Source organism: Sceloporus occidentalis, unplaced genomic scaffold, assembly GCF_023333645.1.
Source record: "Sceloporus occidentalis isolate IW3139 unplaced genomic scaffold, rSceOcc1.0.p SCAF_127, whole genome shotgun sequence".
In the NCBI taxonomy this organism is placed as follows: Eukaryota; Metazoa; Chordata; class Lepidosauria; order Squamata; family Phrynosomatidae; genus Sceloporus; species Sceloporus occidentalis.
The window spans coordinates 1,131,243-1,152,926 of NW_028317107.1; the positions used below are offsets into that span (position 1 = coordinate 1,131,243).

The following is a 21,684-nucleotide window of genomic DNA, read 5'->3' on the forward strand; positions in this document are numbered from 1 at the left end:
AACTTTATAAATATTTTGAAGAATAATATTTTTTATTTTCACAGTTTGTTTCATGAAGCTTTATTTATCAGATTCTTCTCATCTGTAACAATTGTGTTTTGTTTCTCTGTAATTAAAACAAACCAAAACCAACATTGATTGAACCAAATCGCTATGGAGGTCATGCATGGGAACAAAACAGCAAAAACTTGACGAAAAAACCCAAACTTATTATTAGTAGTAGTAATATTATTTAATAGTTATAGAAGTATTCTTAGTAGTAGTAGTAATAGTATTATTTAATAGTAGTAGTAGTGGTATTACTATTCTAATTAATAGTGGCAGTAGTATTACTATTCTAATTAATAGTATTATTATTTATTAGTAGGAGTAGTAGTATTACTATTCTAATTAATAGCATTATTATTTATTATTATTATTAGTAGTAGTATTACTTTGTATTAGTATTATTAGTGGTAGTAGTAGTAGTTATAGCATTATTGTTTTTATTATTATTATTGTAGGAGTGATAGTACTATTATTACTATTAGTATTATAATTAGTAGTATTATAATAAGTAGTATTAGTATTATTACTAGTATTATAAGTAGTAGTAATAGTGGTAACAGTAGTAGTATTCCTTTGTATTATTATTAGTAGTAGTTTTAGTAAAAGCATTATTATTACTATTATTGTTAGTACTATAATTACTAGTAGCAGTGGCAACAGTAGTAGCATTAGTTTGTATTATTATTTTTAGTATTGGTAATAGCGTTATTATTATTATTATTATTATTATTGTAGTAGTAGTAGTATTGCTATTATAATTAGAAGTAGTAGTATTATTAATGGTAGTATCTTTTTTATGTTTATTATTACATCACAGAATATGATATTTACCCCAGAAAAGTAGACAAGAAAGATGAAAAGATTTAAAGGAGGAGAAACATTACGACAAGAGACCGTAATCTAACACTAGAAGGTCAGGGGCTCCGATGAAATGAAGTTTTACTGGAAGTGTGGTAGATAAGTAAAGGAAAAGCAGATTTTGTCCATTAAAATAGCATGAAATGGATGAAAAATTCAGCGCAGACAGGGTTAATATTGTCAGTGACTATAGCCAGAAACGGCTTATTTTTAATGGAATCTCTTCATAGGCGTTCATCACTCCTTTATCACTCCCATCACTCCTGTGTTCCAATGGCCCTTTATCACTCCCATCCCTCCTGTGTTCCAATGACCCTTTATAACTCCCATCACTCCTGTGTTCCAATGGCCCTTTATCACTCCCATCACTCCTGGGTTCCAATGGCCCTTTATCACTCCCATCACTCCTGGGTTCCAATGGCCCTTTATCACTCCAATCACTCCTGGGTTCCAATGGCCCTTTTATCACTCCCATCACTCCTGGGTTCCAATGGCCCTTTATCACTCCCATCACTCCTGGGTTCCAATGGCTCGTTGTGTTCGCTGATCCAAGTTTAAGTTTAAAAGGCTAATTGATGGTCAGAAAACCCTTTTGTAATTATGTTACAGCCAGAAATGTCCTTGTTTTCCATGAAAACACCTGAGTGACCCCAAACTTATGAACCATTTGGTTTATGTCCAGACCAAGTCTGGGTTCGGCTTCTTAGGTGGACGCAGTTTCTTTGTACATAAATGATTGACCGCTTGTTAATAAGTATCTGCTGTATGATTCTGGTTCATAATACCTTGTAACAATCATGTGATTTATTGAAATATACTTTTTCATTTTATACAAAGAAATGCCACATTTTTAAAAAGAACCAATTAATTTCTTTGAACAAGATGTCTTATTCTTTAAACAATTAAACTATGGGGCCACTGGCCCATAAAGCACACAATGGGGCTACCAGGTTCCAAAATCCTGATAGGGGCCATCTGAGCCCTAAAGCTCGCAAGGGGCAAGTCCTGGGTACCTAATGAGGGGGCCTGTGGCAGATCAGGGAGGCTACTGGTGGTACCATCTCTGGTTGTCCTGTTAGCAACAATCATACCTATAATTTCCACTTGTCACATTGTACACAAGTTCTAGTATAATTCTTTACAAACAAATACTTTTTCAAGTAGTAAAGGGTTCGCTGCTATACACACCCTTATGAGGATAATACATGATTTTTTAATAAAATATTACGTAAAAGGAAATTATTGGCTAAGCACATATTTTATCCAGGCTGGTCATTTGCTTCGGACGGCCTTAAAGTCTTTGTCGACGTGGAGAAGTTATTCCAGGCATACTCAGGAGAGAGGACTTTGGTCGGTTTGTGAGAAAGAAAATATTTGTTTAAATAGCTCTCGTCATGCCAGAGAGCCTCCATGTTTTTGGCTTTGTCTGCCAACATAGCATGATGGGTGTAATTAGTCAACTTATAAATCTCTTCTACTGCACCCCCCAAAAAAACACCCCGTGTAATAGAAGTCCCCCTCATCTACAGCAATGTAGCCCGCAGACTCTGGTCGGCGTTCATGCGTATAAGCTTCACGAGATGCTCCGAAGAACCCCGGATGGATGACTCCGACCACATCGCTTAAGATCTCCACTCCAATGTGGTCGGAAAAAACCATGTCCACGTCGATGCACACTAAGTAGTCTACCTCATTGACAAACCGGTCACGAGTGTGATCTCTGATCATCTGCATCCTCCTCATGGTAACATCTTGCCATCTTTTGTATCCGGGGACTTCAAGAACAGACAGAGATCTGCCTTCTGCGAGAGTGAAGTTGGGAATGTCGTTGGGACGATCGGTGAAGATGTAATAGTTGACCTTGTGTCCCCCCATGAAGAATTTCTCAGCTGTTTCAATATAATCTTTGATAAAAATAACATATCTAAAAAAAAAAGCCAAAAATTATTTTTCTAGCGTAGACTTTATAAAAGTTGTATTTGGGACTTCAATGGTGTCTCAAAATTGGAGAGGTTGATATCATTTGTCGCATGTTTGTTCAGCACAGCGCCCTCCCCAACAATAAAATAAAAATACAGAGCTTTTTCAAGTATAAGACAAAAGCTATAGACATAAATTATACAATGTCTGAAAGTTACAAGCCTTGCTACTTACTTTTTAATGGCAAACACAGTAAGACCGATTCGGACTCCAGCCTGGTGGTGTTGGGCGTTCAGAATGTCTCTGTTGTAAAAGCCGTTCCAGACAATGGGTGCAAGCCAGGGAGTTATCGTTAGAACATCTGTCGCTAGAAATTGTAAAGATCCTTATCATTCTGATGTCACTTTGTTTATTCATAAAGCACTAAAGCCTTCTTCAGAGATAACAATCTTTATAGTGCATAAGGAAATGCGATCATTATTGCGTAATTCACAAGATACATTCAAATAAATGGAGGAAACCTCTTGTCCTCTCACAGTGTAATTATAAATCTTACTATAGTACTATTGTGTACTTTTATTCAATAAATGGAGCCATTCTGATCTACAGAGCTGTAATATGTAACGTATCCAACGATAGTCATAAGTGCTACTTTTCCGGATAATAGTGATTTGGGCACAAAGGTGCAAAGAAACCAACATTAAAAAAAAGCTTTGGTATGTTTTGGTCAGACATCATTTGTAGGCAATGGAGAACGTATCTAGAAATTATAAAACCTTATGGATTTTGGTTATATCCGATTCCAATTACACACAAAGCCAGGAACACCAAGGTCAAGGAAACTTACGGAGGACGAAGAACATCAGGCCTCTTGTAGGACATCCTGAAGAAAGAATCAAGATGAGGTTAGAATAATAATGTTTTCTTTATTTATGGTAGACATAATGAGAAAGAAATGTCAAGATGAGAGAAGCTAAGAGGTCATTTCATGGCTACATGGCTTTAATCCCATCTCATTAAACCACCCACCATGTCTTCTACATGAAGAAGAACGAGGAGAGGTCTGGGGATGTTCTGAAATAGCAGTTACCTAGAATTACATGTTAGGAGTGTCATACTCAGCATATGTAAAATGCATAGATGTTCCCCTTTAGTGTATAGACCCCCAAAGGGTCCTTTTTATTGTTTGCACACCTACAATTACCTTAATGGCCTTTCCTTACAAGACTTCAACGTGCTTCAACAGTGGTTTATTGAGCTCTGTAGAAGAACAGGCTAAGTTGGTCCTGCTGGTTCTAGAATCCAGAACCTAGACTTACTCTGACATAGTCAATGCTGATCCCCCCCCCAAAAAAAGGGGGGCTATGAGGCGATGCTCATTGAGTCACTACTCAGGGGTATATTTTTACCTCTCCAATTGTACTTCTTTCAGCTGGTTTAGATGTGAAATATGAATGTTCTCTTTTGTGCTTTGGAAAGATATTGAACAATAATTAGAGTTTAAAAAGCCACATAGAAAGATATAATACATATATAATTTATTATTTAGTTAAGTGCACACAATTCCTATGTTTGAAACATTTTTCAATACATATTTGGAGGTAGTTGCTATAAAATTTTAATTCATCATAGGTAACTGTCATCAATGAAAGATCTGAGAACCATAATGTAGGTTTACATTGATTTTCTTATTTTATTTTCCTTTTTTTTTTAAATTGTCTCTTGAAAACAATAATTTTAGTTTTCTTTTAGGTCTCTATTTTTCTCCTTTTTTTATTAGTTACCAATTCTATCACTTGTAAAGCTACCCAAAAAGAACAATTTAAGTGGCATTGCTGTGCCGTTGTGTGTGTTTTGGGGATGGGGTTGGTATTTAATGTCTTTAAATATTTAAAAAGGTCTCCAATATATCAGTAAATTACATTAAAAATAATTATACATTATATAAATAATAAAATAATTAATAAATAATTGTATACATAAGGAAATCAATAATGACACATTATAAGCACATTAAAAGTACCAGATTGATAAAAAAAAAAAGAATAACAACTTTTTGGGAGTAATACCCCCATTAAGCCTGATGTATGACAAAATTGTCTTATCTTTTTTTTTTTCTTTTTATTTGACAAACATGACCATTTACTGTAATAAATCAATCAGTTTAGAAAATATTTCACTAAGGGCAATCGGTCCACATTGGTTGCGTTTGATGGTTTGTCCTGGCTCTGTCCCCCCCCCAAGCACTTTTTTTACGGACATTATTAAAGTTAATCATTATGTCTGTGTTATCTTTGTGATTATTTCACAGAAGCATTGAGTAATTCTGTTTCATAACCGTGTTTAGAGGTATTGCTAATGGGACACGGCTTTTGATGTGACTTTGTGGTCTGTTGGTATGAACAAGATGAACAATGGGTTTTATTTACCCCGTTTAATTTATAAAGCCATTCCTTGCTGTTTCTATACACATTATGGGGCTTTTAGGGCTGTAGAACCCCTTTCTGGGTTTTTTTAGGAACGGAGAACTTCCATGGCGTGTGCTCCTGGGTCACGGCGCATGTGACACCGAGAACATCATAGGGTTGGCTACCCAGGGCTCCCCTCTTCTGGGGCAGTGGCCAGGGGTAGAAAGACCCATATGTGTTATAGTGAGTGTGGGTGTAAGTGTGCGCGCTGGTGCGTATGTCAGCTCTACTTCTTCTCCTAGGCCCTTCTAAGAGCTGCCCTCTGGTTTAAACGGCCCCAGCGTCAACCCAAGATGAGTTACGCCACCAGTTGCACAAGCAGTAAAAGTGTAAACATGCTGTTGGTAACATACTTATTTACGGGACAGGTAAGTATAATGCCAGGTTGCCATTGTATATGTTTCAAGCTGTACCTGTAATTAGAAGATGGGTACAATTAAGTTATTATTAAACCATTTCGTTTGTTGAGATATAATAAGTGGGGACAAATAATCTATTCTTACATTTAATTTACTATCGCCTACTATCTAGTGTCTTCTAAGGGTCTGGTAGTATGTTCTGGCTGAGGGCTCCCCAAGGTCTCACCCAAGGCAGCGCCAAAGCTCCCCCCAGCGTTGAACTCTGTGCCTGCCGTCCTGTATGGGCATGGGGTGCTGGGAAAGGCTACTATGGAGGCTATGTACATGTATGGGCTAAAAATGCATTGTTTTCAATGGCTTTAGGGTCCGCCCATTGTCCTTAAGGGGTTAAGCAGGAGTTTAGGAGCGGTCCCGGTATTCTTTATGCCCTTGGAACACCTGAGAACAGCACATCGCGTCGTCTTTAACTCAACAGCCAAAAAAAAAACTGAAAACAATAGAAAAGGTAACCAGGATACACCATCTCCTCTGAAACAGATTGTCCCCTAAAACAGACGACACGGGACGTTAAATTAAAAGACAATGCAACCTGACATTATACCCTTACTAAAAGTATAGATTTTAGGACATTTTTTTAAATAAAAACATTTGTTTGGCCCCACCCTTCTCCACCACCTGTCACACGACAGCGCATCTGTCGCAATTTGGAATTAACAGTTTTCTTTAAATTTCCCTGAATAATTGTTTCTAATTTCCATAAAAAGTTATTATTTTAGCTTTAAATTGTCAAGAGAATGTTCTGATGTGCTGAATCTTTCATGATTAATTCTACTGGATCCACTAGCGTTAGTAAGGAAATTCTTAACGTGATGTCATGATGATGATATCATACGATTGCAACATTCTGTGCAATACCACTAATAATAAAAACAGAAAATCTAATAATTAAAAAAAACTTAAATTTAACACAAACACATACTTTCTAATTGTTTTGTAGAAGATTTATCGCAACCCCAAGGACTAGTTTCGAAGGTCCTAAGGACCCTCAGCGAATGATAGAACATTAAACACAATTTGCCTTTAAAAATGTATTTTTTTTTAAAGAAAAAAAAAACAATATGCACAGATACAAGCCCCAGCCCCCAACGCAGAGAGATAAGGAGATATCTGAGCCGAAGGAACCAACTGGACTGTCGTCCTCAACGTAAGGAGGTGAATTACTTTTACAGACATTAAACAGACTTTTGCATTGGGTGATTTTATTTATTTTTATTTATTTTTTTACAAATTTTGAATGTTTTTGCAGAACTTTCAGTCCCTTTTTCTCATCGGTAGAATCCTACGGCAAATATATCACATCTCCAACAATAAATATCGATATCAGTACACTAACATATCAAGGTTTACCGATTAAATCCCTAGGGACCCCGGTCTTCAACCGCAAGGACGCCCAGTCTTACAATCAAACTCATGATATCAGTCCAAATTCGCCTTTTTTATGGGATGAGTGTTGCGTGGCAATTTAATACTTGCACGCAAATCTGAAATGAAATACGACAAGAAAAATTCCAGATGTACTCACTTTTTTTTTCCATTTTGTCAGAGATATGGAAGAGCAGAGGTAACAATGTATTCTGTCCGAGTGCAGGGAGACCGTGAGTCTTGTGTAGGGCGGATTATGTCCCTCCTCTTGTAGATTAGAAACAAGCACACACATTGCCTACCAAGTGTTGCCCTTTGAGAGACAAATCCCTTCTACTCTACAATTGTCCCTCCCTCCTCCCCTGATGCCCCTATCTCCTCCCCTGATGCCCCTCGTTGCTTCCTTGATGCCCCTCTTTTCTCCTCTGATGCCCCTCTTTTCTTGCTGGGTATCAGGGAATCACAGGGTTCTATATGTGGGAGCTTCCCATGGTAGGCTATCTAGAGCTGTGGACCACACGGGGAAGGGACAGGGATAACTGTGCATGTGGCTAGTCACTTGTTTGGGTGGACAGTGACAAATTCTGGCCTAGGCCAACTAGGACCACAGAGCAGCAACACCCCTACTGCAAAATCAGGAGGCAGATCGTGGTCTTGGATGATCAAGCACCCCTGTGCGCTGATGCTTAATGGGCTGGTTGCAGGGGAGATCTCTGATTGGCCCATTTGCCCTTATGGAGGTTATGTCGGCTCAGCACAGCCTCTGTAGGCTGCATGAAAAGGCCCTCATAGGAGCTCCGTGTCTTCAAGTCATGCAGTACCTTTTAATGACTTGAGGGGCGGCCTTGGAAGAGGTGGCGGAGGGCTTTGTCCTGTTTCGGGCCCAGGGCAGTGTGGAAATCGCCTTCAGTGGGTGTGGCCAAATGCCGCTACCCTGCCTGGAGTACAAAAAAGAAACTGGAGACCCAGGGAAGTGGGCTTCCCCCAGATACCCTACATGAAACCCAAAGTGCTCCCAGATATGGTTTTACGTTCATAAAATTCACTTTAAGGTGCAGTAGCCAAGAAGATGTGTTACAGGGTGACAATGTGTGTTGTGAGTTCAAGTTGGTGTTGTGAAATCATTTGCACACCTTGGAACTGCAGGCAACCCGGAGCTCCCCCTCTTCCCATGGAGGGGCTCATGAGTGCTCAGGGATGGGGCTAACTGGTCATGTATGTAGGACTAGCCATGCTTGGGTCCATTGGCACCCCATACTCACATGCGGCTGGATATTCCAGAATAAAAACGTAGTATGTGGCTTCCCATATCCAGCTATCAGTCAGTCCGGCCAGGGTCGCCAGTCCGGCCCACACAAGTTATATGTTGTTTATTTCAGGACAAGAATGGCTTTCTTCAGATACCATTTTTTGATCATATTATCTTTATTTTTTTGATCGTAGATCACTTTCTAAGCTTGTTTAATGAAATGACGTGTCAGGCACGTCATAGGTCGTTAGGTGACCATCAATGGACGTTAAGGGGTTAAGAAAGAAGAAAGCAATAAGAAGATTAGCTGGTTCCTCCCACCATTTCTCTCTCTTTTTTTGTGAGAGCCTCCGGCAACTTATTATTTATATCCTTTATATGGATAGAGTGATCCCTTTAAATTTTCATTTGGGATTCTGCAGTTACGTGGTGGTTTTTCTGTAAGCAAATTTCTATTTCTTATTATGGAGTATAAAACTATGCCAACTATGAACGTGGCAACATTTTACATAATTATAGAACAATTTTTGGGAGGGGTTTGGACATTGAGCAGAAATGCTGCATTAAGTTAAGTCAGAAAGAAAGAAAGAAAGAAGGTGGAACAGCCTCTCAGCAGAAGTGGTAGAGGTTAATACATGCATTGGGATTGGCCTATGGCTATGAATCTTCGACGCGTCCAATGAGGTTTGAGGCTGAATGTGTTCTATTCACTTACTATCCCTTTTTTACATTATTGGTAATACATATATTTCAACGTATAGTCAATAAAATCATGGTATATTTTATTATATTTCCATAAATAATTATAATTTCCCCAGGCACATGATATAATATATATATTATTTTTTTTATAGAGGAGGAACTTTTAGAACAGAGGTTCTAGAGCAGACCTGGGCAAAGCACGGCCCGCGGGCCACGTCCGGCCCGCTGAATAGCTCGGACCGGCCCGCAAAGAGTGTCCTGGTGACTCACCAATGAGTCCGGTGTCCCCCCCCGCCCCGGTCACTTACCTTAAACTCCTGTGTTGGAAGCGTTTGTCTCGGGTGCCGGCGCTTTACGTTGGGCGCCGGCATATGACGTCAGACGCCGGCGATCAGCAGTGAAGCGCCGGCACCCGAGACAAACGCCTCACGCTTCCAACACAGGAGTTTAAGGTAAGTGACCGGGGCGGGGGGGGGGGAGATCCTGAGAAGGGGGGGTTAGGGAGTTAGAGGGGAGATACTGAGAAGGGGGGGTTAGGGAGTTAGAGGGGAGATACTGAGAAGGGGGGTTAGGGAGGGAGGTCTTACTGTGTGTGTGTGTCTTACTGTGTTTGTGTGTGTGTGTCTTACTGTGTGTGTGTGTATCTTACTGTGTCTGTGTGTGTCTCACTGTGTCTGTGTGTGTCTTACTGTGTCTGTGTGTGTCTTACTGTGTCTGTGTGTGTCTCACTGTGTCTGTGTGTGTCTTACTGTGTCTGTGTGTGTCTCACTGTGTCTGTGTGTGTCTTACTGTGTCTGTGTGTGTCTTACTGTGTCTGTGTGCGTCTTACTGTGTCTGTGTGTGTCTTACTGTGTCTGTGTGTGTCTCACTGTGTCTGTGTGTGTCTCACTGTGTCTGTGTGTGTCTTACTGTGTCTGTGTGTGTCTTACTGTGTCTGTGTGTGTCTTACTGCGTGTGTGTGTGTCTTACTGCGTGTGTCTTACTGTGTTCATAGCTTATTCAGTTATTGTAATAAATATTTTAGCCCATTTTTTAGCTCAAAATATTTTTTCCTTTTTTTTCTCCTCTAAAATCTAGGTGCGTCTTATCAGCAGGTGCGTCTTATAGAGCGAAAAATACGGTATGCACTCCGAAGCCTTGTTCATTTTGTTCACTTCTGTGCTGTGCTAATAGTTATTCAGGCCTTACTTATTCAAGCACCTCTACCAATGACGTAGGCTTGAATAACTTTATTAAACAGCACATAAGTTAACAAAATGGACAAGGCTTCGGAGTTTGTAGTTTGTAGAGGTCTGGCCCTCTAAAACCATTCCAATTTCTCATGTGGCCCCATGGGAAAATTAATTGCCCACCCCTGTTCTAGAGGTATGAAAGTTCTCTCCTCGGTATGCAAAGAAACGTGCACTCCGTATTGTAAACTTTTTTTTTATCCACTACTTAAAAAGGTTTTGTGGACAGATCATAATCAGGAACTTGGATCATAATCGGGGAACACGGGCACGTATTCGGGCGAAGCCTTAATGTCCAGAAAGGTCCTCGATGGCCAGAAGAGAAATCCAGAACGGAGCTACGAGCGGTGAAATTTTTCTGTGACTTTTCGCTTGGTGTCGGCTTCCCTCCTGTTCCGGATCGCGTTGTGGTTCTTTGGAACAGCAACAAATCTTCTTCTTTTTAGGAATTCTCGCGTCCCGAACCCATTGTCCCAAAGATACTCGGGAGAAAGGATCTTGGTTGGCTTGTGATACAAAAAGTACTTGTTCAAATAGCTCTCGTCGTGCCAAACGGCTTCAATGTTTTTTTGCTTGTCTGCCATCATTGCGTTGTGGCAGAAATTAGTCAACTTGTAAACTTCTTCTATCGTACCCCCGAAATAACCCCCTGCGTAGTAAAAGTCTCCTTCATCAGCCGGAATATAGGCTTCGGATTGCGACCTCCGCTCATAAGTGCAACGTGACCGAGGTGCTCCATAAAAACCGGGATGCAGCGTTCCAAATAAATCACTCAAAATCTCCACGCCAACGTCATCGGTGAACTTCAAGTCTACGTCCACGCACACTAAGTAGTCCACCTCATTGACGAATCGTTGGCGGGTGTAGTCGTGGATCATCTCCATGCGCCTCATGGAGACTTCCTGCCATCTTTTATAAGCGGGCACTTCCAAAACGACCAAACGTCTCCCCGCCGGTAGAGTAATATTGTACTGGCGGACCTCATCGGCGCGATCGGTGAACACGTAGTAGTTCACGTCGTGTCCGACCATGAAGAATTTTTCGGCTGTTTCAACAAAGGTTTTAATAAAAACTACATACCTGAAATATATATATAAAAAATTTTTTTTTTATAAAAATAAGATTTTGTTGTTGTTTGGACACTTTTTTAATAAAATTTACTTACTTTTTAATAGCAAATACTGTAATTCCGACACGTACGCCTCTCTGGTGGAATTGTGCATTGAGTATGTCGAGGTTGTATGTGCCGTTCCAAACTATGGGCGCAAACCAAGGCGTCATCATCAGCACGTCGGTTCTCCTAGAAATGGTAAAATATACATTGTTACAACGTTTATCACCTTGCGCTTCTATCTGTATCCAGCCGGCGGCCCCACTTAGGTCATTGGGCGGCCAACATCCTTAACCCCTTAATGACAAAGCCCGTACGTGGGCTCAAAATGCATTGTTTTCAATAGGTTTTGAGACTGCCCGTTGTCCTTAAGGGGTTAAAGTGCCAGGACTGCCTCTTTTTTGTCTCTTTTTGTTGACAGCATTTTGTGGAGGTCATCGTTACTAAGTTTGATCAGATATATTAAAAAGTAAAGAAACGGAACTCACGGGGGTTTGAGGGCCTCTGGCTTCTCATAAAGCATTCTGCAAAGAGAAGAATTTATTAATGTGTAAAGCTCTGTATTAAAGAATAATTTTCCCCATATTTACCTAAATTAGTTTAAATTAGCTTAGCTGCCAAAACAGTCTAGAATTTCCCAGACAAGGATGGAACGTTGCGTTGGCAAAACATCCTATGACGTGATATTGTTGACCACAGAACGTGATGTCCCACCTAACTTGTTAGTCTCTTTCCTCTTGCTTGATATTATATATATATAATATAATAGAGAGTTCATATCTACAGACACAACATTTAAAGAGACCCAGAGATGGACAGACCAAGAGAGAGACCAATATACACTCAGAGAGAAAGAACCAGGGAAACAGGACGCCGACGAGACGCAAATAAAGAAAGAGATGCACAGGAGAGACAGATAGAAAGGCACAGAAGCTTAACGGCTGTACATTGGGCAGTAACACTATTTTAATGGTAACGTCATCAAAAACCGCAATTACCTTTCAAGTTTCACCTCCTTTAATAGGTCCAAGTGGGATGAATTGCTGACTGTATTATTGTTAGGTCTACAAAAGAAAAAGAAAAGTATCGCCAAATTACGAGATCTTGTACAATGTAGGTGGCATCAAAACTACCCATAGATTCTTCAATGTTCCTGCTATAGAATGCAATAAAGGTTGTAGATGAAGCAAAGGCTGATATTGGATCCATCATTCCTACAAATCTTTTGATTATTTCTAAAAAGAGGTCTGCGGAGGGCTAACTCTACCCTACGTGTTTCCGGCTCAGCCCTTTCTACTCCCCAAATCCCATGAAGACCAAGAGTGGGTAAACGACAAAGGGCCGGCCGGGTGAAATTCCCAAGTATAACAATGTATCAGTTGATAATTGCAGAAACATACAGTGTATCCCTCTACTTGGAGACCTTCCAATGCTTGTCCTCAGGAGGTCTCCCTCTCAATAGCCATTAAAGGGTGCTGGAACCTGGAGTATGGACTTGGTGATGCTCGGCACCACTCCTTCTCACCAAGAAATCCAGCTCTGTCCCAGTGGCCCTGTTATCAGGTCTAATTCTCGTAGCTTCTTGGCCAAACCTGGAGCGTTCCCAGGGATGGTTATGAGTACAAAAGACGTATGTTGAAAAATGGTGGAGACGCCTAACTGGTATAATGCATAATGGTAAAGCTACTATGCCTGGGAAGCTCCCACCCTATACTCACATCTCAGCTTTGCAGAAAAATAGGGCCGTGGGATGCCATTCGCTCTCCTTAAAATTATACCTGAAATACGGAAGTGTAACAAAACTCAGTTTGCTGCAGACATACCATGCATTTTTAAGTCTGGGCTTTATCGTAAAGTCGTCTGACCACGAAAAGATTTAAAAAGGGGATTTATAAAAGAAAAGGACGTGTGTCGGAAATGGGTATCTATTTTGGGTAAATAAAGGGTTTGGAGGTGCCGACACACCTTCGTCTAGGAGTAAATTGTTAAAATCCACGTAGCTCAAATAATAACAAGAAAATTATTCTTTAAGAATACAGAGGGTTTAATGTGATGAAGCCTATGAAAAGTGTTCATTGTTGTGCCTCATATACATGGAATGAGAGCGTCACCTAAGGAGGATACCAAATTCATATTTGACTTGAAAATTGGAGGATATATATATATATATATATATATATATATATATATACAGATATTGCATATAGGATATATATTTTCTTCTATATTGGTTATGTAGGACTTGAGGTCCATGGAGATCCTATTTAAGGATAGTTTTCAATGTCATCAACTCACCAGCTAAATGAAAAGGAGAACACAAGGAGAAGACATAAGCCAAGAAGGTACCATCTGTTCTGGGAATGTCCATCCCCTACAATAAACGGGAAAATCACTTTGTTATACATTTATATTTTTTGGAAACTTTGTTGTATAAACAAATGTAGTTTTATTTTAAAAATAAATAAATAAATAAATAATAATAATAATAAAAAAAAAAATATATATATATATAGTCATGGAATTCAGGAAAGTTTACAATCTCTTATAATTAATTCAACAGAAACATAAAGAAATCATTCTTCCTTGTTACCAGATACGTGAAATACACCCATAAACCTGTTATTCAGGTGGCATTAAGAATCATGGATGCGTATTTTTAATTCCAAACATTTTAACACTAAGGGCGGGATTGTATAGGCTGAAAACATTATATATATATATATATCACATTTTATTTAAGACATAATTCCACTAGGTATATATTATTTATCTCTTGCTCTCTCTTGCTCTCTCGCTTTTTTTACACATATATATTTATTTGGAACTAATATTCTATTATATATATTCTATTTTATTTTATCTCTCTCTCTCTCTCTCTCTCTCTCTCTCTCTCTATATATATATATATATATATATACATTATATATATATATAATATATATATATAATATAATATATATATATATATTATATTTATTCTCTCCTAATATATTCTATTATATACATATATATATATATACTATTTTATTCTATTTATCGCTCTCTCTCTCTCTCTCTCTCTCTCTCTCTCTCTCTCTCTCTCTATATATATATATATATTCGATTATATATATTCTATTTTATTCTATTTATCTCTCTCTCTCTCTCTCTCTCTCTCTCTCTCTCTATATATATATATATATATATATATTCGATTATATATATTCTATTTTATTCTATTTATCTCTCTCTCTCTCTCTCTCTCTCTCTCTCACTCTCTCTCTCTCTATATATATATATATTCGATTATATATATTCTATTTTATTCTCTCTCTCTATATATATATATATATTCTATTATATATATTATATTTTATTCTATTTATCTCTCTCTCTATATATATATATTCTATAATATAATTATTGTCTTGAATGGGCTTCTTGGATGAATTAACTTCGATGGGACTTTTATTAGCATACATTCCTTTCTGTAAAATCGATGTCACACATTAACTTGCGGTTGTATAACTTGCCCCCATGCTAACTGAATATATATATTTAGGTTTTCCCTGGTTAAAAGTTAAGGGGCTTTTTATAAATAGAGCACAGCTTCACAAACTGCCCCAGTCTCACGGAGGGGGGTTAATGCGTCCAGACAACCGACATTGGTACCATGCAATGAATGATCACCGTTATTCCACACTTATTATTATTATTAATTATTGTTTTATAAAGCACCATCATATTCCGTAACGCTGTACAATGGGTAGACAGGACATAACAAGTAGTATGTAATATAACAAATTGACTTACAGAGACAACAGTTGAGGAGGGTCCGGCTCAAACGAGCTTACAGTCTAGAGGGATTTATGGTGGATTGTAGAGGGGTGAGATGGTTAAGAGGGAGACTGGCTAAGATTGAGTTACAGTAGTTAAGACGGGAGATAATCAGGGCATGGACAAGAACCTTAGTGGTATGCTGTGTTAGGAAGGGACGGATGCGGGCAATGTTTTTAAGATGAAGGCGACAGTTTTTAGAGACAGACTGAATACGGGGTGTAAACGAAAGGTCGGAGTCAAGGGTGACACCAAGACAGCGTGCATGAGTAGATGGGGAGATGATGGCACCATTAACATTGAGGGAGATAGATCGGGGAATCTGAGAGTTGGAGGGAGGGAAGATGAGGAGTTCAGTTTTGGAGAGGCTGAGTTTCAAAAAACGTTCAGACATCCAGGTAGAGACAGATGCAAGGCAGTTAGTTACACGACCTAAGACAGAGGGAGAGAGACCAGGGGAGGATAGATAGATCTGGGTGTCATCAGCATACAGGTGGTAGTGAAAGCCAAAGGATGAGATCAGTTTGCCAAGGGAGGAAGTGTAAAGAGAGAACAGAAGGGGTCCCAACTGAGAGAGGGAGGGAAAGTGTTACTGGAGACAGAGACACGGAAGGTATGATCAGAGAGGTAGGAAGTGAGCCATGAGAGAGCAGTATCATGGAGGCCAAGATCATGAAGCATTTGAAGGAGAAGAGGGTGGTCCACAGTGACAAAAGCAGCAGAAAGGTCCAGTAGGATTAGCATGGAGTAGTGGCCCTTGGATTTAGCAGAGAGTAAGTCATTAGTAACTTTAGCAAGGGTGTCTCAGTAGAGTGTCGAGGGCGAAAACCAGATTGAAGAGGGTGAAGCAGGAAGTTGGAGTCTAGGAACTTAGTTGTATATAAACAATTCTTTCAAGAAGCTTGGAGGTGAAAGGAAGCAGAGAGATGGGACGGTAATCAGTCGGGTCGAGGGAGGACTTTTTCAAGATAGGAGTAATGGTAGCATGCTTGAAGGATGATGGGACAGATCCAGTAGTGAGGGAGAGGTTGAAGATATGACTGGGTGAGATGGGTAGGGATGGGGTCAAAGGGGCATGTGGTTGGACAAGAGGAAAGAAGACGAGCATGTACATCCTCTTCAGTGACAGCAGAGAAATGAGTTCATGTAGTGAGGGGAGAAGAGGTCAGTGGGTAGGGGGGTGCGTAGTCAGAAGGAGGTGACTGTGCAGATACGTCATCTCTGATAGTTTGAATTTTATTATTGAAGAATGTGGCGAAGTCAGATGCATTAAGGTCAGTGGAAGGGGTAGGAAGGATCGGTCGAAGCAGGGAATTGAAAGTATTAAAGAGTCGTTTAGGGTTGTGAGACAGGGAGGAGATGAGGGACGTGAAATAGGTTTCTTTAGCAAGGTTAAGAGCAGAGTAGTAGGAACGTAGCATAAATTTATAGTGCAGAAAGTCAGATATGGAATTAGACTTTCGCCAACTATGTTCGGCAGTGCGGGAACAACGTCGAAGGTGTCGGGTTACAGTCGTGCGCCAGGGTTGGAAATGTGAACGTCGTGAGGAGCGAGTAGTAGCTGGTGCTACATGCTCGAGAGCAGATGTGAGAGTGGCGTTATAGACAGAGGTAGCGTTGTTAGGGCATGACATGTTTGAGATTGGAGAGAGGAGAGAGGGGAGGGAGTAAATTGATTGAGAAGTCCTGAAGGTTAATAGAGCTGAGATCTCTGGTAAGGCAGGGTTGGGGTGCAAGGGGTCGAGCAGGGCTGTCCCGACAATGGAGCCGAGTGGGGCAACCGCTCCAGGCGGCACTTTTGAAGGGGCGGCACTTCGCCGCCCCAAGCCCTTTTTTTTTTTTTTTTAAAAAGCGAAAGAGAGAGAAAGGGGCGCCGAGTGGTTTTCGCTTACCAAGCTGTCAGTACCCGCTCGGCGCCCCTCTCCTCTGCGGCGAGTCTCCCTGTTCGGTCTCGGTGCCGGCTTGTAATGCTGAGTGCCGAAAGATTTCCTAATAACCGGGACCGAATAGGGAGACTCGCCGCAGGACTGCTGAAAGGTAAGTACAAGGGGGGGGGGGAGAGAGGAAGGGTACATAATGGGGGGGGCAGCATTTTAAAATCCGCCCCAGGCGGCATTTTGCCTTGGGCCGGCCCTGGGGTCGAGTATGGGGCAAAAAATAAGGTCCAGGGTGTTACTTGATTTTCCTGTATAGTAACATCATTCTGCATTTTTCTGCATTCTTTATTTTCTGCAAAGTCTTTTTTCCCTGTACAAAAGCCTTTTTTTCTCGAACCAGCGTGGAAAGACTAAATGCAAATTAGTCATCGGTCCCCACCCTGTAAAAAGACTTTGGGCACACATTTACGACAAGTTTAATGCAAATATTTGATGTATGTCCTCATTATCTTGAATATGTCACACACCAGTTTAAAATTGATAAAAAAATATGAGATATATATATAAAGTCCAAGATTAACAATTGCACTCCAAACACCACTTTTTCTGCCCGGTGCCAAGTAGCTGTAACAGCAAATCATATAAAATCCAACAACAGTTACCGGCACTCCAGGGACTTCTTCAAATAACTACACGAGAAACTCCAGATTTCTAATCAACGTTTCAGTCTATTTATTGTAGACTTTCATCAGGACGTCCTGACCATTAACCAAGTGTTCTGGCATGGATCATCATTGCCACTTCCTCGTTCCTCTTGTCCTCATTCCACAGTAAAGTACGAAGAAGACAACCATGGCAAGTTTGACCCAAACCTGAGACCCCCCCAAACTAGACTAGGTGTGAACCAGATCTCGTCCCCCAAATATCTACCTCTTTCCTAAAAAGTATCATCAGACACCCAGAAAGTATATTTTTCACCCGCATGTAACACTTGGGGAAGAGAAGGTCACAGAGCAAACCCATGTGTTAAAATTTTTTTTCCCTCTTCACCGGTTCTTTCTATATCGGTTTCAGAGCAATTGGCAAATTTAAAAAATACTCCATTATATACATAGCGGATCTCAAAAAGTGAGACAAAGTGTTTCTTATACGTATATTATATATTATATACTGTATTATATATTTTATATGTTCCTTTTTTCGTGCAGGCTGTCTACAATATTTCTTCTTTAAGAAAAGGAAAAAAAAAATGTTTATGTTTTTTTTTATATTTTTTATATATATTTTTCCCCATTAGCCAGATGATTTTTTAATGTATTTTTTACCACCTTGCTTTATTTAAGGTATGGAAGTGGTAAAAGGTACTTACGGTTCCCCATGTCTGTAGGACGAGGATATTCCAGGGGGAAAGAAGAAGCTGATAAGAAACTAATTATTGTTTTTTAAAGGAAGGTCGCTTGTCTAGTTTTTAGAAAGCAAAAGCGGGTTGTTCACGGTCTGCCGGACTAGCAGCACCTGCCTTCTAGTAGCTCGCAGGCGTTGGGAATTACCATACACGTCAAACCACTCTTCTCCGTTGGGAAGGCAGTCACCTAGTGGAAAGCCTCAGGCACAAACAGGGGCATTGTGTAATGCTGCATTGATTGAGCAATTCCATACACTGTATCCTTTCTTCTTCGTCATACTTTAATCTTTTTTTTACATAGATTTCATCGTGTTGTAAATTAATATATAGGAAGCAATGGGACAGGTGAGAGCGGGGGCTGTCAAAGGGGGGGGGTCAATTGCCCCCTTGGCTGCCCTCTTTCGGGCTACTATCTGAAGCCTTTTCTATAAATCTGTTTTGGACAGCATGTCGCCTGGACCACTTGGCTGCACCCCCCCCCCTCAGACTAATTATTGCCGGTCCTCACCTGTTTGGGGGGACATTTTAAGTCAGACATGATGCCCAGTGGATTGCAGTTTTTTTAAGGGTCCTGGACAGCATCTTAAACAAGAGATGCTTATTTGTAAGTACTTGTCAGGGTTCCGCCCTACCAGCCTGGACGATATGTTATTTATGATGTCTATATGCAGGCTCTAGTGGCCACCCTTCCCTTTCTAATGACTCGGACAGCTGAGCCCCATTACCTGGGTTTAGCCCTGCCCTTATATACCTGCTCTGCCCTTCAGTCTGGGCATTTGCATTGTTTGGCTTGGGTTCATGTTAGTCTGCTTGCAGCTAAAGCTCCGTGTACTTCATTCTGATCTCCTGTGTATGACCTTGGCTACCTTCACGACCCAGATTTGTGTACCAGACCCCGGAGTGTCCCAGGCTTATCTACCTGCCCAGCCATTTCCAAGCTGTGTGCCCTGCCTGAGGGCTTCCAAGCCGTGTGCCCTGCCTGAGGGCTTCCAAACCGTGTGCCCTGCCTGAGGGCTTCCAAGCCGTGTGCCCTGCCTGTGGGCTTCCAAGTCATGTGCCCTGCTTCTCTACAGTTCTTCTGTCCTCGCTACAGTTCTCCTGTCCTCGCCTCAGTTCTCCTTTATTCTTCAATTCCAGTCCTGCTTTTCTGACGAGACCAAAGATTGATGAAGGTTTGGGTCTTTACAGCAGGAAAAACTGGCAGACTAGACGGGGCCCGATGGGGCCGATCTGCCGGCAGATTCTATATTTCTATTTCAAACTATTATGACCTGTCCGGCCCTCCTGATTTCATTAAGAAGAATGTAGAGGTTAAAGTCCTCCAAAGTTATCTTGTTTAAACAAGACCTATATGGTGGTTATTGACTAAAACAGCTTTGTTTAGTTATCTGTAGTGTTTGACAAATTGTAGAAATTGTAGAAAAACTGGTCGATGGAATAGCGACTGTTTAACCCCTTCAGCCCCGGGGGGGTTTTGGTATCTTAATTCCCAGAGCTATCTTTGCCAAATGTTTAATTAAGATTCATGTTTGATGAGCCCACAGGAATTACACAAATAGAACAAATGGGGCTTTTGTTTAAAACCATAGAAACATGCAAAAAAATAATAATTGCGAGTGCTTGTATGTAAATGTTCTTGGGTCCCGTAGCGCTGTTACGAGAACTTGAAATCACACACTGACAAACTTATGAGAAAAAGGAGAAAAGGCCCTGCTTTTGTGAGCTTACAATCTAGACTTGGGGTCGTTGTGGCTAATCTTTCCCACCCCAGCTATTGTAAACTACAGTTCCCATGTTGCGCAGGTACATACTGTTCTGTAGCTATTACTACTGTGATCATATGCTTGTTCCTCCCACCAGAAAACCCCCTTCTCCTGAACCAACAGGTAGGCAATGGAGAGGAGGTAAGGGGGTCTTGAGGTAGGAGAGGAGAAAGGTGGGGGATAGTTTACCCCTCCTCTGGGAAAAATGCCGACGCTGGTAATACTTTTCCAGCGGTCAACAGAGCACCAAATTAAGTTAACCTAGTATAATTCATCTAAACAGAACCAATAAACCTTAGTACATCCAGCCCACGTTGTAAAGTCTTTATTAATTAACAGCACTTTCCCTTTATTTTTCCTGCTACTTTGCATTTCATTCTTTAGCTCGATTTTCTGCTTTAAGCATACATATATTTTTTCCGGTCTATACATATTTTTATTAAAATACACACAGAATTTTTATTATTTTTCTAGATAAAATGGTCCAAAAAAAGTCAGCCTTTATTTCAATCCTACGCTAGTCTCCGCCTAGTGGCCATGTGTGGAATTAAAAAAAAATAGGAAATACCTTTAACCTAGAATTGAACTTCTCTTTTATTTGTTTTATATCTTTTATTCATGTAGCGCCAACAATTTCTACAGTGCTTCTCACTGCCTGCACAGTAAAAGGTTATATCATTTAAAACCTGTTCTTGCGGTTCTAAAACTATTACTTATCACTAGTTAGTCTTCTACAATGTTTAAAGTAATAACAAATAATAGTGTCAAGACTAATGTGCGATTTATACACTATACACACCCACTTATTCTAACACACCATAAACTTCTCCATCATACCCCCTTATACCTATACACATCACACCCTTACCTTGCCATTCTTTTACCCACTGTGCTCTTGCCTCCCTGGACCGGCCCGGGGGGGCAATAGCCACCTGCCCCAAGGCCAGCCTGCCCTTGTGGCCAATAATCATCTTTTTGTTCCTAAGAAATATATGGGTCTTTTAAAGCGCATCTGTTAAACCCCCCCCCCCTTTAATGGCCTTCCTATTAAAATAAACATAACCCCCATGACCCCCTGATATCATTCACTATGAACCAAAGGCTCCTATTCACCTATAAAATATGTTTTTTTTTTAATTCAAGAGAAACATAGATGTTAATATTTTACGCTGAATTTTATCCAGCGATACATTGTAATTGTTTCGTTGTGCGCTGTTGGAACAATGTGAAATTTGGAACAAAACTGAAAACCTAAAACGTAACTTTATGATAGATGTATCATGTTTTCAGTTTGAAAAATAATCCCATTTTAAAGCTTTACTATTTCCAGTCCTCAAGGGCCACCAACTGGGCACAATGTTTGGGAGTCCTGGCTTAAGCACAGGAACGGGGTCCGGACTGGCCATCTAACAACTTGAGGGCAAATGCTTGATGGGCCACTGGCCGAGAGCACCACA

At 40.3% G+C, this 21,684-nt stretch overlaps 2 protein-coding genes across 2 annotated transcripts; both read right to left on the minus strand.

The window, feature by feature from the left end:
• Positions 1-2,165: 2,165 nt before the first annotated feature.
• Positions 2,166-3,689, minus strand: LOC149281804 (histo-blood group ABO system transferase-like). Its single transcript, XM_089498970.1, is given in 4 exon segments — positions 2,166-2,393; positions 2,395-2,830; positions 3,061-3,193; positions 3,674-3,689. Coding segments are annotated over 4 exon segments (813 nt in total).
• Positions 3,690-10,593: 6,904 nt separating this feature from the next.
• Positions 10,594-18,612, minus strand: LOC149281805 (histo-blood group ABO system transferase-like). Its single transcript, XM_089498971.1, has 5 exons — positions 18,575-18,612; positions 12,365-12,430; positions 11,855-11,890; positions 11,421-11,555; positions 10,594-11,335 (listed from the first exon to the last, which is right to left on the minus strand). The coding sequence occupies exons 1-5, from the start codon at positions 18,610-18,612 to the stop codon at positions 10,594-10,596; spliced, it is 1,017 nt and encodes a 338-aa protein (XP_089355097.1).
• Positions 18,613-21,684: the final 3,072 nt, after the last annotated feature.

Bases quoted from the DNA above. Each gene is read 5' to 3' on its own strand.
- LOC149281805 (XM_089498971.1), bottom strand. From the start codon at position 18,612: ATGGTAATTCCCAACGCCTGCGAGCTACTAGAAGGCAG. The intron at 11,891-12,364 runs GTAATTGCGGTT...TTCTCTTTGCAG, and splicing joins AAGGAGGTGAAACTTGAAAG to AATGCTTTATGAGAAGCCAG. The intron at 11,556-11,854 runs GTGAGTTCCGTT...TACCATTTCTAG, and splicing joins CCAGAGGCCCTCAAACCCCC to GAGAACCGACGTGCTGATGA.